The sequence below is a fragment of the Lolium rigidum genome, chromosome 7 (genome assembly GCF_022539505.1).
Source record: "Lolium rigidum isolate FL_2022 chromosome 7, APGP_CSIRO_Lrig_0.1, whole genome shotgun sequence".
Classification (NCBI taxonomy): domain Eukaryota; kingdom Viridiplantae; phylum Streptophyta; class Magnoliopsida; order Poales; family Poaceae; genus Lolium; species Lolium rigidum.
The window spans coordinates 242,003,679-242,021,254 of NC_061514.1; the positions used below are offsets into that span (position 1 = coordinate 242,003,679).

At 42.2% G+C, this 17,576-nt stretch overlaps 1 protein-coding gene across 1 annotated transcript; it reads right to left on the reverse strand.

The window, feature by feature from the left end:
• Window positions 1–6,965: 6,965 nt before the first annotated feature.
• Window positions 6,966–11,290, reverse strand: LOC124670236 (probable protein phosphatase 2C 62). The gene is made up of 5 exons (XM_047206739.1): window positions 11,032–11,290; window positions 8,851–9,102; window positions 8,172–8,457; window positions 7,752–7,906; window positions 6,966–7,307 (listed from the first exon to the last, which is right to left on the reverse strand). Exons 1-5 carry the CDS (start codon window positions 11,068–11,070, stop codon window positions 7,167–7,169), a joined length of 873 nt encoding a protein of 290 aa, XP_047062695.1. The 5' UTR covers window positions 11,071–11,290; the 3' UTR covers window positions 6,966–7,166.
• Window positions 11,291–17,576: the final 6,286 nt, after the last annotated feature.

Sequence of the window (17,576 nt, forward strand, 5' to 3'; positions counted from 1 at the left end):
GGGAAAATAGGACCTTCCGCATAAATTCCGAGGTTTTTCCCGAAAGTTGGATTTCGCACAAAAAACGAGACACCGAACAGTTCTGCTGAAAACAGCGTTAGTCCGTGTTAGTTGCATCCAAAATACACAAATTAGAGGCAAAACAATAGCAAAAGTGTTCGGGAAAGTAGATACGTTTTGGACGTATCAGACTCTCAAAAGAATCTTTCGATATTTGGTTGATACCCCAAGATATGGTATTTGGTACCCCAAAGGCTCAAGTTTTATTCTCAATGGATATACCGATGCGGTTTGGGCGGGTGACAAGGATGATAGGAAATCAACTTCCGGGGCTTGCCAATTCCTTGGTAGGTCCTTGGTGTGTTGGTCTTCTAAGAAGCAAAATTGTATATCTCTCTCCACCGCCGAAGCCGAATATGTTGCCGCCGCAAGTGGATGCACTCAATTGTTATGGATGAGGCAAACTTTAAAGGAATATGGTGTTATTTGTGACAAAGTGCCTCTATTATGTGACAATGAAAGTGCCATCAAGATTGCCTATAATCCGGTGCAACATTCAAGAACGAAGCATATTGAGATCCGGAATCATTTCATTAGGGATCATGTTGCCCGTGGTGATACTGAGCTTATCTATGTTCCTACCAAAGATCAACTTGCCGATATATTCACGAAGCCTCTTGATGAAGCAAGGTTCTCTTATTTGAGGAATGAGCTAAATATCATTGATTCAAGGAGTATAGCTTGACCATCTTGCAAACACACCTTTGTCTCAAAACTTTATTTGGTTTAGATGTGGGCATGGAAATAGGGGGAGTGCGGTTTAAATTATTGAGCTATCCCTCCCCCCATAATGCCAACATTAAGAAATCATTCTCTTTATATCATATGTTGATATGTGAGCTTCAATGATGAGTATTGGTTTGGATCCAAGATATATCTTCGCGGTGCCATACCATAACACTCATATATGGTGGCCTAGGCCACCACACTCTTCTTTGTGAAGAGTTTGAGTTATTTGGATCTTCATTGATTTTTATTGACATCTCCTTGTTTATGGGAAATCACTCACTTTTGGCCTTCATTTGCAGTATTTGCAAAAATGAGTGCTCATGTACCATCTCACTGTTTGGCGCATCTGTCCTAAGCCTATCTCATCTAAGCCATATCCTCTTCCCTCTCCGAGTGCACCACCTTCCTGTCAAAACTTGCTCCTGGCACAACTTTTTCCGTTTCACCGGAAGTTCCGGTTGTTCTGACCGGTACTTCCGGCTGGAATCTTCTGCCAGCTCCTGCCCGCTGTTGCTGATCAGTTGGTGTGGTTTCTGGGGGACCGGAAGTTCCGGCTCCAACGAGCGGAACTTCCGCCCTTACGAAACCACTACTTATCTGGTCGGGAACGGGGAGGCAGTTCCTGCCCCCTCACTTTCCCCCACCCAAGATCTGTTCAAGCTCTCTCTCTCCCTGTGGTGGCTGCTCCTCCCTCCGGCCGGATCTCCCTCCTCCGACGACCTCCGCCGGATCGACTCCGTGGATTGGCATCCCCTCCCTCTCCTCCTCCATGGCTCCCCCCGGTTTGTGCCCTCTCCCTCTCTATGTGTGGGTAGACCTCACTAGATGAACTATAGGGCATACTCTAGGCAAAGCTATGGTAGAACATCTCTAGATGCCTTTCCTTTACTAGATCTTGCATAGGATGTTGTTGTAATGCGGTTCACCAAGCCATTGCCTCAGATCTGGTGAGAAACTGCCGCTGTGTTCGAACAGCCGGAAGTTCCGGCTCCACACGCCGGAACTTCCGCCCCGGGGCGGAACTTCCGCCGGTTCTCACCGGAACTTCCGGCCTGGCGAATTTTTCTGCTGTTACTCAATATCCTGTGCAGGCTCTGGTTTTGGCCTCCTTGCTAGTGTGCACTCATTTATCATTCCTATCTTGTTGATTCCATCCCAGGTTCTTCCAAGAAGAGAGGCAAGGGTCATGTGGATGAGATTGAGGAAGAATTTGAGCAAACTAGACCATCCAAGCTCACCGCTCGTCAGCAATCCGCTCAAAGGCAAAAGACACCCGCAGTGAGAGGCAAGAACATCCATGTATCCGTGAAGAACATGCAATATCTTGAGTACAAGGAGCTCCGTGACATGAACCCTTACCTCACCCCTCGGAACAATAGGGTTACGGATAAGAGGTTCCACAACAAGACTCAAGAGGAGATTTTCTATGAGGTGTATGTGCCTTTCAAGAAGGGGGTAGCCCCGCAACATGCCATTGACACCGGGAAGATGGCCGCTTCTAGGTACTTTGCAGAAGCCTATGCTATGTGTGGTGAGTTTGGGCTCTATCCCATTATGAAGCTCAACAAGGATTAGATGTCGGGTTGATTCAACAATTCTATGCCACCGTCCATTTTGAATCGGATGAAGCTAGAACCTTCCGGTGGATGTCTCATGAAAGGCTACTTGAGTCTAACTTGGCAAAGTTTGGAAGTGCCCTTGGATATCCTCGCTACCCGGCGTAGATGCAAATGGTTGGAGGTGCCATGATAGTTCTTTTGCTCAAACAAGGGAAGTCTTGGAGCACCTCTACATCAAAGGTTGGGGTATTCCGGGCAAGAGTGCGGATCTTCTCCCTACTTGGGACATTATGCTTAGAGTCTACCGGGAAACCATTGGACCAAAGGGTGGCAACCTTGATGAGTTACATCTTTATGAAGTGGATCTCATGGCAAACTCTTTTGCTAAGAAGGGCACCGGTGAGAGGCTTGATGTGATGGACTACATCTATCATGAGATGTGGTCATGTGTGATGGAGAAGAAGCTTCCCTCGTTTGCTCCGTACATTATGAAGCTCATTGAGGACACTTGGGTTGAGACTTGCGAGACTACCCTCCTTCACTCTATTCCTCTCAACATCACATCCCATGAAGTGAAGGTTCTAAGGACCAAGCGCCACAACTCCCCCATAGAATATGTTCCCCCCATGGATTAGAAGCCACCTAGCTGGGCTTCTAAGCTTGCTCGCCGCATGAGACAGATTTTTTGCCTCACCTCTGCAGTCAACCACCGCCAGTATCAGCAGCATGCAGAAGCCAAGAAGTCTCGGGTTCGTCAGAAGAGCATCATGAGGGCTCTTAGTGTGGACGTGTCTCCTCCCGGATCCGAGGAGAACATCACTCCGGAGGCTGAGTGGGTCTCTCAGCATGGCATGCCTCTCCCTCCAGATGGTCTTGAGATCGAGTCTCCTCCTCACACTCCTCCCTACCCCGGCGCTACATCGAACCTCCCTCCCGGCTGGGCTAACGCCGACCCTTGGGACGTGTAGTTTCTCCTTTCCCTTTTTGGTGCCTTGGTGCCAAAGGGGGAGAGTGAGAACCTTATTAGGTTGCTCTCTGTTGGGTATTTGCATGGGGGAATCACAAGCTTGTGTTGGCTTTGATTTTTTATCGCTTGTGATTCTATTTATCCTTGTGGTGTCGAGCTATGTCGAACTATGTCTTAGTTTATTTGGCTTGTAAACTTTATCTATGTGTTTGGAACCTTATCTATGTGTATGGTAAACTCCGTATGTGAGTCTTCCATGGTTACCTATGTGTGCATGATCTTATTATCCATATGCCTATCACTATATTGTATTGTGCATGATCTTATTGCTAACCCATGGAAGGCGGTTGCAAGATATAGGGGGAGCTTCTTTTGTACCATTGCTCATAGCTAGGGGGAGCTCCTCTACATCTTGCACATTGTTGGTTTACATGCTTCATTCCTTGCAAATACTTGTGTTGTCATCAAACACCAAAAAGGGGGAGATTGAAAGAACATTTCCCGCCCTTTTGGGTTTTGTGTGTTTGATGTCAACACTAGGTATATATTCATGTGTGTTGATGTAGACAGGTACAAGTTTTCGGAATATATATTTGATCGGCGAGATGGTTTGCCTGTTCTGAAGTTCTGAAGGCCTTTTTACTTATGGCGGAAGTTCCGGCCCCAGCAGGCGGAACTTCCGCCCTGGTATGTTCTGCAGAGGGTCTTCAGCGCAGTTTTGCTTGTTGTTTTTGTTCCCTGACCGGAAGTTCCGATGCTAGTGGCCGGAAGTTCCGGTCAGCGGAACTTCCGCCCAACTTCCGGGCAAGTTCCGGAAATCGGCAATTGTGGCTCAGACATGTCCAGTATGGTTTTCTCGGAATTCCGGAACTTGTCCGGAACTTGGCCGGAACTTCCGGTCGCCGGAAGTTCCGCCCTAGTTCCGCCCCAATCTTTGTTGACCAGGTCATCTGACGAAGAATCTTGGTGGAATAGAGACACTTAAATTGCTCTTACGTAGTACTATAGAGACACTTTCCACATTGTCTTAAAACTGTCACTATGGACGGTGTCTCTACATGCTAAGGACAATAGTAATAATGTCTTCACATTTTAGAACTCATAAAAGAGGCATTATATTGTGTCTCTAGAGTAAATAAATGTGAATAAAACTACGTGAAAAGCAATACTAGAACTCATGACCTTAATGATTAAGACTTATTCCATTAACCATCTCGCTCTTTCGCAAGAATATGTTGATACTTGGAACAAATTTCTAATTAGTATTGACCGCCATGACCCAAACATAGAACAAATGTCTCTAAAGAACAAGCAAAATGCCTCAAACATTGCCTCTAAATAAAAAAGTAAAGACATACAATGAAGTGTCTCACGGATTTCCTCTTGACAGCTTATCTGTGACACTTTGGAGTGTCTCATAAGTTGTCTATCGAATGAAAATTGCATCCCCTTGCAGAACTGTCTCAACTAACGTCCCTACATATGAGACTATTTTTGAAGTGTTTCAAAAAGTGCCACTACAACATGTAAAGTGTCTTGATGTGATTTTTAAAGAGGCAAAGTAGGAACTGTCTCTAGTAAATGCCTCTATGGAAGGTTTTTATTGTAGTGGAAGTGATTTAGGTGCGCATGCAATTATTTATATACATATGTCCGATCCGCAATGGATGTCTTAACTCTGTCTGATTTGAATGTATTTAGATATCTTTCGCATTAAAAGAAACATCAAACAGTACAAAGCAACTCAAGAAAAACGAAAATTACAACGAGATGCTTGAGAAGCCCTTCATCTTCAACCTCCAGACCGTGTCGACGGCCCGCCGCCGCAGCCGCTCCTCCCTGAGTCGTCCTGATGTTGTTGGTTGCGGATGGGAAGTCGTCGAACGGGTCGAAAAGACCACGTCCGTTCCGGAGACAAAGAAGTAGGATGAACTGCCGATGAAACTCCTTGACGATCCGAAGATCCCCACAGCCAGCCACACCACACTCACAAGCTTCTTGATGTCGCTATCGAGATGGGGTTGAAGCCGGGGAAACATTATTGCACGAGACGCTGGCACCACCACCTGAGCGCCGTCCCTACAAATAGAAACCCTGAAGACAGGTGAAAGGATCGTATGCCGCACCTAGAGGGGGGGGTGAATAGGTGCTAACCAATTTTTAGTTCTTTTTCAATTTAGGCTTGACACAAAGGTAAATTCTCTAGATATGCAACTAAGTGAATTTACCTATATGACAAGATAAGCAACTAAGCAAGATATAGCTACACAATATAAGAGATAGAATAGGATAGAGGTAACCGAGAGTGGAGCACGCGATGACACGGAGATGATTCCCGTAGTTCCCTTCCTTTGCAAGAAGGTACGTCTACGTTTGGAGGAGTGTGGTTGCTACGAAAGCCAAACCAACAGCCACGAAGACTTCACTCAGATCTCCTGTGAGCAACGCCACAAAGGCCTAGCCCACTTCCACTAAGGGATTTCCTCGAGGCGGAAACCGGGCCTTTACAAGGTTCTTGGGCACACATCCACAACTGAATTGGAGGCTCCCAAATCTGTAACAATACAACAATCAACAAATCAACACAAATCAACTAGGGAACCAAATAGGAACACTAGCATGAGATCCCTCAAACAAATGAGGGGGAATGAAGAACGCTTCGGTGAGGATGTAGATCGGTGTCTTCTCCTTCGAATCTCCAAAGATCAAGAGCTAGGCAATATCGTCCAAACTATGAGCCAGGTTTAATAGACAACTATGAAGTGAGAAAAGAGTGGACAGAAAGAAAAAAAAACATGTGACGCAAACCTCGTGCATGCATGTATAAGCTAGACGCAGGGAAATAATCATCAAAAGACAATATCGTCCAAAAGAGATCTTCAAATACGAAAAAAAATCTGATACTATTTCAATATCAAAACTGAATTTCCAGGTTCGGACATGGCGTTTTTGCATCTAGGAGCATATGCTCCTGTTTTTTTGAAATGAGTTCTAAATACATTTTAAAATATCAAAAAATATTAATAAAAATTGTCACACATATATTTCAATATTCTCGCAGAGTCGTTTAACGAAAAAATGATAAATTTTGTGTTGTTTGTAAAGGGACAAAAATTGGTGCTAAAAGCCGGTCACAAGATATTTTTCTTTATCTTCCTCATACAACACACAAAAAATATCAGTTTTTTAATAAACTTAGCATGTGCATATAGAATGTCGAGATGTGCGCGCGATTTTTTTTCGATTTTTTATATTTTAAAATGTTTTTTCGATGACGGGAGCACATGCACGCAAGATCAAAAGTGAATTTTCGGGTTTCTATCAGCAACTTTGCTTTTTTGTATTGGCCTAGGTCCGCGCAATGGTATACTAGGTTCATTAGTTTGAATATGTATCATCTCATTTATATTCTTCTAAGTGCTAAATGATTTTAAGAGCCAATCTGACAAAACAAACTTCAAAATTTGAAAATCTTGCTTAAACACGAATAAAAATCCAAAACCGAAAAGTTGAACCCTGGGCTAGACAGCTAGAGGTAATCTAGCACTTCTGTAGTCTTGGGGGGTAGTTCACTAGTGAACTCGCTTCTAAAGAAATGTTCCGAAATTGTAACATCTCGTTGAAGTTGCACTGAATCGTTACATACCAAATTGGAAGGGAAAAAACAAACATGTTTTTATTAGGCCTTTTGGCAAACAACAATACTCTACAAGCCTTTGATCCCCTGGGTTGATTATTCCCAACCAGACAAGATTAAACAAAATATTTGTCGAACAACAGCAAACAGTTAAACAAATCTTCTGGCATTACAACAATTGTACAGTTATGAAGGCCAAAAGCTTGAAGCACTGCTAGCAGTGGAACTTCACAACAACGCAAGAGATGTCGTCTTTGCTCCTCCTGTTCAAGGCCTGCTCCGTCAGATGCTTAGCAGCTGCCTGGGCGTCCTTGAAGTCCTTGATCTCGTCCACCGCCTCTTGGTTGGTCATCACCTGAATAAACGTCATATTTGTATTTTAGTCATTTGTAAATGGCGAAGTCATATCTGATGTGACTTAGCAACCCAGATATATGGACTCCACAAACCGTTAATGAAATGGAAAATTAGTCATACAATCTATGAGAAAATGAATATAGACAAACATGAAAGCCTGGAAAATTAGTCATACAATCTAGTATGAAAAATGAATATAGACAAACATGAAAGCCTGAATAGGTGTTACACATGCTACAATAACTGAGAGGAATTAAGGTCCTCGATCCATGAAGTACCCACGCATGCCAAGTATCATGCTTAATTAATTATCTCAGAATAAGCACAACTGCAGTATGTTCAAAATCAAAGCATATAATTCGAACGTAGCTGATTGCACAATCTTCTAATATCTAGGTGCAATCTATCAGGAATGATCGTTGTGAGTTTTATAGGCAATTACCTTCCATAAGCCATCACTTGCTAGAATCAGAAAATCAGATCCCTCATTGATGACTTCTTCAACTACATGTGGCTCAGAGCTGAGGTGCTTTTTCAAGCTCCGATCTCCGAATGCTCTTGCAACCGCGAGCTGCCCATCAACTCGTGGTACATCTCCTGCAAGTGAGACATGTTCGCAATTCAAGCTCGATACTTTACAAATCATATGCTTGTCACCAAGACCATTAGTGAAAAGAAAGCTGCTATCAACTTCTGCCTAAGTGACACTGCAGGTTGCTTGGTAGGAAATCTTCTCATGTCACCAGACAAAGCTCAGGAGAAAACATATATATTCAGAACCGTTAAATCGGAATGAAGATCTTTTTCCAGGCATGCAGCCCTAATGGCATTGGGGTAGGCATTGACAAGAGATGGTCATTACCTGGTAGGTTCGAAACAAATCCACCCTTTTCCTCAATAATTTTTTTCTCCATGTTTGGCTCATGGTCAACTGAAAGCTGCTCTGCTTTACCGTTCTTGCTAATGACTGCCCGTGAATCTCCAACATTTGCGACCACTAGCTTCACACTATCATCACAACTTATTAAGATGGCGGTAACAGCCGTGGAGCCTCCTCTTCCCAACTCAGCTGCTCTTTCCAATATTTTTTCATCAGTAAGTAGATATGCTTTTCTCATAGCATTTTTTGTGTCACTCAAGAATTCTGGCTGAGATGCAGATATCAATAAACTAATCAGTACGGTTGTCAATCCAGTTGACTATGTGCAGGTAGATAAAAGCTATTAACTAAGTTACTATCTGCATTGCTTTCATGGTATTGCGTAGGTTGCACAACAGACGTCGTAATTCAAAATATATGCACTTCTCAACCTAGAACCAAAATCCAACGCTTTTAACGTTGTTAAAGCGTATTGCCAACATTGCTGACTGGATTCTGTTTTTTTTTCTCACCTTATAGATATAAAGCTAGCATAACCAAACACTCGAGTCATATTAAGTACTCTCATTAGTAGCTAGCAAAATGTGAGCATATAGGCACCACAGCAGTTACTGAACTTTGAGCCCGAAAAATTCTAACTTAAGTGGGGTCAAACCATTACCTCTTTCAAGATGTTATCAAATAGATGCTCCCGCAGATAGTCTGGAACAGTGTGCCCCAGATGGCCATCATATATTGCGAACAAGCCCAAATCATGCTCGCCAACTTGCCTGTACTCTGCCACCAAGTAGTCCTCCATTGGATGATTTGATTTCCCTTTCACGAGATGGTAACCATGCTTGACACGCCTGCCAGATAATTTTGTCTTGCCTTTCCCTGTTTCTGGTCCTGATGAACTAAAGGCATCTTTCACCTGTCAGAACATACAGATTAGTTATCAACATGCTATGCTGAGAACGACCCCAAAACTCAGCAAAGCAAACAAATGACTACACAAGTTTTTTTAGCACGACAAAGATAACAGCAGATGTTTATTTTTTTATTGCACCAAAAAGAGGTAACATCACAGTTGCTTCAAGACAAGAAAGACAGAGGACAAAATGAGCTTGTCTATGTACATGTAGTCATTCATTTTCAATTTTCATGGTAACTACTGATTTCTAACCTTAGATCGCAAACTCCTAAAAATCATAAGCATTTTCCAAGTACCGTTCTTGTTTAGTTCCCAACTGCCAAGGATTCTCAAATGGTACTACGTAGTATATACCTCCGAAAGTTTTCTTCCACAGCTATTTATAAATGCCATTGTTTCGGTAAGTAGGAAAATACTAACAAGTTATTTTACAAAAGAAAGGCCTCAATTGTAACATTAATGGTTTTTCCTACGAACTTGGTCAAGCTATACATTGTTTGACTTTGGAAAATTTATAGGCCTTCTTTTCAGGAACAGAGGTAGTGAGTAGGCAAAAAAAAATACAGGTTAATTACCAGAGTAAGGCCTCCCTTAGCAGAAAGAATTATGGGATCGTAAGGACCAAAATAAACTAGTACAAGATTAGTTATCCAGCGGACCAGCAACACTATTGCATTTCGAATAATTTCCACCTGCAGTGCCACTTCTTCTATAGGAATGCCATTCCGGATTTGGTCTGGCACGCATTAACTTAGGGCCCTAATCATGCGTGGTTGATTTAGGGAGCGACCCAATGGTGATTTGCCATGTGGCAACCTTGAAATCCAGAATTGCCATCTCGCCATGAATCGAAAAAACTGGTGGCTGAGATCCCGTCGCGCCAGGAGACCAAAAATAGAACGTTATCTCAATATAATTTCCCTTAATATTTTCTAGGGACTGAAGATATTTAGAATTCCATCCATTCTGGTGCATTTAGTTCCAGCTTCCAATGCATGTCCAAAATACTGAGGCTTTATACAAATATATGGTGCTTAACTGCAGATATTATGGAACATGGACCTGTACATATGGTTTTGTATTTCTACAAGCAAAATTATAAATATATGAATCTTAACTGAGGATATTATGAAGCGTGAAACTGTACACATTCAATTCCATTTGTGCATGCAGTTATGCTTGCACGGGGAATACTGAAATGTGTCTTGTGTGGGTTTCCTCGTTTTGCTACTTATGGCTCTTTATGCCTTTGAAGCTGTTGATTTAAGCTTTTGCTCGAACCTGGAATCATGTCTGCTACCGGACAAACGATGAACCAGCTAATTCCAGAAGCATCGTGAACTAGTGCAAATGCATGAGGGAAAATATAGTTTCAGCTTCTAGCCTTCTGTACTTATTGAGGGATTTTCATTTTTTTAAAGCAGTCAACGCCTCAAGGATATCCAATACTGGTAGAAGAACAGGTTACCATTCCTACTGTGAATTTATACTCCAGCTATTGATATATAAATCAGAGAGTATCAGACCCTCCACATCCACCAGCACAGGCGCACAGCCAAATAAGGTACTACTAGAAAGCTCCACGGTAGCCATGCCCCATTACCAGGGCAGTAATGGAAACCAGAGCCATAAACAAGCAATGATCTGCATCCCCCTAAGGCCCTAATAGTCATTGGATAGGTACATAATTGACCAACAAGGCAACAAAACCACCCAATCGACCATCCTCATTCCAAGATTTCTCGAGGCATGCTCGGACTTCATCACATCTGCCATTTCCTGGAACCTCAAGCACACATCTTGGACGCAGGGGAAAATCGAAGCATATGAAACAAGCAGCATGCACCTAACTCGGCTTAGTTGCGCAAACAGAAAACAACCAGGAGCATAAATCAGTTCGATTTCCTCCTCTCCCATTTTTTCGGTTACCTTGTCCTTCATCTTGTTGTAGATTTCCTTGCCGGCCATCGGTTGCTCCTCGAAAACCCCGGTTGAGAACTCCCTCTAAGCTCTGGCTGGTTCTCTCGGAATCCCCTCAAAAAGTCAAACTCGCACCTTTTCTTTGCTGTCTTCCACCAAGCAATATGGCTGGCAGTTGGACGGATCGGTCTGAAGTGATTAACAATGCCAAGAACTTATACTGATTGAGGGAGGAGGGAGGGGGTTGGTGGGGGTGGGGGATGGTGGTGTGCTTTGGGCAGCGAAGGGGGGGCTGGATCTTGCTGGATAGAGTCGGTTGACCTGAGACTGGTAGGGAGATCGGGACATGGAAATGTCAGGTGCGGACAGGGAAAGAAAGAGCGGTTGGTCTTTCCTTCTCATGTTTCACATTTGGGTGGACGCCGTGTGGATGGCAGGACGGCCACTGAAATTCCCACTTGACAAACTTGGAACCTGATCTGCAGTTTATAAAGTTCCATAGACCAAGCCATGGACAAAACCGCGGGTCACCACAAAATCGTGTCCCGACAAATTACGATGCGTATGTTTACTGAATTTTGGAAGGCGGCAAATACGAGTTATTGACTTGGGTAGTTTCCTCTCTTGTCACGGAAAGAACAAGGGCTTGCTTGTTACTTCCGTAAAGTGGGACATCACCACTTGTCATCAAGTCAATCTCAATATCAAAATTGCTTGCTTCTTAGCAAAATACTCCCTCTATTTATTAATATAAAATATTTTAGATTATCTAAGCATTCACACTTTTACTATCTTGATGGTTATTCTTGTTTTTCTCAAATACCTATGCACAAAGATGATCAAGAAAAAACTACTTTTACTTGTCCTTTTGGTACTTTTGCTTATAAAAAAATGTCATTTGGTTTATGTAACGCTCCCGCTACTTTTTAAAGATGCATGAATGCTACATTTGATGATTATATTGAAAAGATTATGGAAATATTTATGGATGATTTTTCTGTTTATGGAACCTCTTTCGATAATGGCCTATTCAATCTAGTTCTGCAGCGGTGTGAGGACGAACACCTAGTCCTTAATTAGGAGAAGTGTCATTTTATAGTTACGCAAGGTGTAGTCCTTGGTCATCGAGTATCAGGAAGATGCATTGAAGTGGACCGCGTGAAGATAGAAGCCATAAAGAAGCTACCATATACGCGGGATATTAAAGGTATAAGAAGTTTCCTTGGGCTTGCTAGGTTTTATAGAAGATTCATTAAGGACTTTTCTAAAATATCGAAGCCTCTTACTAGTCTTTTGCAAAAAGATGTTCCATTTTCTTTTAATGATGATTGTGTGGAGTCTTTTAATATTTTAAAGAATGCTTTAGTTAGTGCTCCTATAATTCAACCACCTTGTTGGAATTTACCTTTCAAGATTATGTGTGATGCAAGTGACTATGCGGTAGGTGTTGTGTTGAGACAAAAAGTTGATAAGAAATTTAATGTTATATATTATGCAAGTAAGACTATTGATTGCGCTCAAAGAAATTATGCTACTACTGAAAAAGAATTTTTAGATGTGATTTTTGCATGTGATAAGTTTAGACCTTACATAGTAGATTTTAAAGTTATTGTGCACTCAGATCATTCTGCTATTAAATATCTTATGAATAAAAAAGATTCTAAGCCTAGCCTTATTAGATGGGTTTTATTGTTGCTAGAATTTCATTTACATATTGTTGATAGAAAGGGTGGGGATAATCATGTAACTAAACATTTGTCTAGAATGGAAAATATTCAGAATGATAATGATAGTTTTGCTAATGAACAACTTGCAAATATTAATGTGTTTAGTGCAAGAGTAGCTTCCCCATGGTTCACTGATTATGCTAATTTTATTGTTGGGAAAGTTATGTCACCTCATTTTACCTATCAACAAAGGAATAAATTCTTCTATGATCTTAAATATTACTTTTGGGATGGTCCTTTTATTTATAAGAAGGGTGTTGATGGTATTATTAGAAGTTGTGTACCTGAGTTTGAACAACGAAGCATTATAAAAGACTTTCATGATAGTCCTTATGGAGGCCACCACGTGGGAGACCGCATAGTTGCAAAGGTATTGCAACCTAGTTTTTATTGGCCTGCGTTATTTAAAGATTGTGCTACTTATGTTAAAGCTTGTGATAGATGTCAACGCGTTGGAAACATTGGTAAGAGAAATGAAATACCTATGAATTATACACTGCCTCCTGAACCATTTGATGTGTGGGGATTTAACTTTATGGGGCCATTTCCTCCGTCCAAATCGCAGCATACTCACATTTTGGTTGCAGTGGATTATGTTACTAAGTGGGTGGAAGCAATTCCGACAAAGAGTATTGACCATGCTACTGCAATGAAGATGTTGAAGGACATCATCCTTCCTAGGTTTGGAGTACCTAGATAATTACTGATGGTGGTTCTCATTTTATTTATCAAGTTTTTTAAAAAATCTTGGCTACACATGGTGTTAATCATAGAGTAGCATCTCCATATCACCCACAAACTAGTAGTCAAGTTGAATTGAGTAATAGGAAATTAAAGCTTATATTGGAAAAAAAAGGTTAATAAAGCTTCGGATTGGCCAACTAAAATTAACGAAGCATTATGGGCTTATAGAACTGCTTTTACAAATCCTATGGAAATGTCTCCTTATAGAATGGTGTATGGAAAAGCATGTCATTTACCTGTAGAGTTAGAACACAAAGCTAGGTGGGTTGTTAAGCAACTTAATTTTGATTTTAAAATTTCTAGTTTGTTTTCAAAAAAAAATTGGCATGACAAAAAGATAAAGAGGAAGGAATTCAAAGTAGGAGATTAAGTATTATTGTTCAACTCTCGTTTCAAGTTCTCTGCGGGCAAATTAGCATGGAGATGGCAGGGTCCATTGGTTGTGCAGGAGGTGTACCGCTCCGGAGCCATCCTTCTCCATGGAGATTACAAAGGTAAACCTCATGTTTTTAATGGAAAACTTCTTAGACATTATATTGCGGGAGAAAAGTTCATAGGGAATGTGGAAGAGTTACATCTCCGGACTCCGTAAGCTATCATCGCCGAGAATTACTCTCTTTCTGTTGCGGTCAAAAACCCACCGGCGAGTATCGACGGGCAACACAGTAGAGCCGGGAGGCTCCCAGGATTGCGGTTGACCCTGGTCCCTCGGGCGACGGCCCGCAATGCCTTCTGGCACATGTCCTGGTGCTTACGAGGGCGTGCCACCCGACCTATACCTGGTCGGGAAGGTGATGGATTGCTTCGACTAGTTTCCTGCATGGCAAACACGTAAACATTAAATACGAGCCCCGATCGGCTCTTAAGTTGTTCCGTGGATCGGCTCAAAGAGCCGATTGCCCCATGGTTCATGTTAGATTTATAAGGACATGGGGATCATGCTTTATCAATATCAAGCTAAACTAATCTACGATAGTCTAGGGTTTTCACCGTATAATCGGAACATCCTATGCGTAGTTGAGCCTAGCAGATACGTAAGATGATGGAAAACCAGCCCTAAAGAGGCCTAAAAACCAACGTGAAGTTGATACCCGGAACAATCCCTCTAGAGCTTAATAAACCACACCTTACGCACTACCGGATCCTTCAACCCGTTTATAAGGCCTAACCATACGGATATCAAACCAATCCTTGAAGAACAAGGAGCAACTATAACGGATTAGATATACTAAATAATGAACAAGCAAGATGCTGCCCTTACATCTAAAATAGGTGTAAGGGCAGCTAGATATCGAGGGGTAGCGTAGCTAAACAAGTACATCGTGAAAGCATTGTCATCAACCCCAAAACACCTAAGATAAGGGTGTTGCTCGCCATCAAAAAGGCTTCAACACGAGCAACACCAACAACGAATAAACTAATACTGCCTAGATCGCAAGATGCGATCTAGGCAGCATGTTGCTTACCCGGAAGAAACCCTCGAAACAAGGGGTGGCGATGCGCCTAGATTGATTTGTTGTGAATGTGATCGTCCTCCTTTCTCAATAACCCTAGATACATATTTATAGTCCGTAGACTTTCTAACTTGGGAACAAACCCAACCATGTACGAGCTAAACTCTATCTCTTAATTCTAACCGACACGTAACCTACCATAATTTACAGACACATGGGCAATCCAGCCCAATTCCTCGCGCAAGGCCGGTTCAGAGACACTTCAATACACATGTCTTCTAAGCCCATCTTCGGTCACGGCCCATCTCCGGACTTGGTTAAATTCTGGTGATAACACTTTCACACACCGGAAACCAATAAAATTCGATATTTGGTACATAGAGATCTCGAAATCTTTTCATATTTTAGGATAGTTATTTTTTGCAAAATAAGGAAGTTTCGCAAAAAAATTTGGCGAAACGGAGTCACAAGGGGCGAAAGATCCCGGGTGGCGCGCCCTAACTTGTTGGGCACGCCACCCGAGGTCATTCGCACCTCAGACTTCCTTTTCGCCTCGTTTTCGACTCGAACTCTTCATTTGTACCAAAAAAATCGTCAATATATACCCCCCTCTGCCGATCTAATCTCTCATCGAGTCTTTTTCGAGCGAACATTGTTCTCTACCCTACTTTCAGATTTGTCTCCACCAAAATCTTAGCTATGTCTTCGGGAGACTCCTACCAATGCTCCTCCATGCAAGATGATGATGATCTTGATGGGCTCAAACCTACATCCATGTGGAGGAGGACGAGGAGGAGGGACCCCTTCGAAGATGAAGATGAAGAAGAGGAGGAGAAACAGAAGAAAGAAGAAGATGATGATGAGGAAGAAGAGGATCACAAGCACATCACCAATGCTGAATTCAAGGGGAAGCTTTACCGCCTCCTATACCTCTTGTTGTAGTGAGGGTGGTGTCATCTCCTAAGAATTTTAAGAGCACTGCTCGCATGCGTACTCGTGGAAAAGCTCCAAGAAGCTGCATGGCCTCTAGAAATCTTGCTGCTAATTTTCATCGCATGGAAAAATCAAAGGAGGAAGGATCAACTCCGGAGTGGAAGCCTAGTAAAGGGAAGTTAGTAGATAAGATTTGGGAGGACCTTGCCAAGAGTACTCGGGAATTCAAGCAAGCCTATAACCTCATGATGGCCTTGCTTCGGAATCTTCAAGACCTTCAAGATCCTAAGGAGCCGAAGAAGAAGAAAAAGAAATAAGATCTACATCAACACTCAAGCTTGGGGGCGTTATATCAAGTCTTTTATACTTTCTAGTTTATCATATCATTTTTAGTTTGTCATCTTAGTTTGGTTTTTCTTTCATCTAGTAGTTATCAAGTCTCTCATAGTTTGGAAAGCTCTTGGAGCATTATCATCTATCTTTGGTCAAGTGGGTTTTAATGAAATTTGAAGTATGGTGTCATCCATGATTCTTTTGAATGGAGATTTATGGGTAACACTCATGCAGATGTGTTCCTCATATTTAGAAATCTCAATCACATCTTATCTTGGACTAAATTAACTTGAGCATGTTGGACCAGCATAGAATTTTGTAAGTATGGCTTGCAACAAAGGAAAGATCCATGCAAGAATTACTAAGCATTATAAGAAAAATAAAATACCTTGAAGTTGTGTTGGAGATGTGGTCTTGGAGAACAAATAGTTAGGAAGAGGAGATGACAAGGAAGTATGAGATATTCTTGTGCTACTTGGTAATCAACAGGTAAACCGGTTGTCATGGATATTTGATACATCCCAAATGTATCTACTTTTCCAAGCACTTTGCTCAATGATTTACTCCGGAATCTCACCCTACTTGGATAAAAATTGCTTAATCTGCTGTTTTTTTTTAGCAAAGTCTCTTTTTTGTCAAATTTTTGCAGGAAATAAAATTGGGGAAAAATACCACGGAAGTTTTTCACCAAAATAAGGGACATGGAGCTGTGGATCACGAGAGGGGAGCCACGAGCCCCGAACGAAGCCAGGTGGCGCGCCCTACTTCTTTGGGCGCGCCACCCAGGCCCGTTCGGACCTCGGCCATCGTCTCACCTTCCCCCTTCGCGAGGTGCCTTATATACCCTAAAAACCTACCCCCTGGAAGGACACGACGTTTCACGAAACAGAGCACCGCCAAGACCACGATCTTCGTTTCGGAGGTCAGATTGATCCTGCTCTCCACCCCAGAGAAAGGGATTTCGAGGGCTTCTTCATCAACACCGCCACCGATGAAATCACCAACCATCATGGACTCAGTCTCCATCACCATGAGTGCGTAGTTCTTTGTAGGCTCAAGAGGTGGATGGGTTTTAGATGATAGTGATCATGTAATCCTCCATATGTATCGAGATTTTAGGTGTTCGTCTTGAAGATATTCTTTAATGAGTGTTGGTATACCTTTGCTATGTTTAATGCTTGTTACAAGGGCCCGAGTGACATGATTTCAGTACTGAACCTATATTGCTTTATCATATATATGAGGTTGGTATTTATCTGCAAGGTGTATTACTTGTTATTATGTTGACCCTGTGAATCCCTAAGGTGACAGGTGGGGAAAAACAAGGAGAAGATGTAATAATTCGAGGGTTATGTGTGTTCAT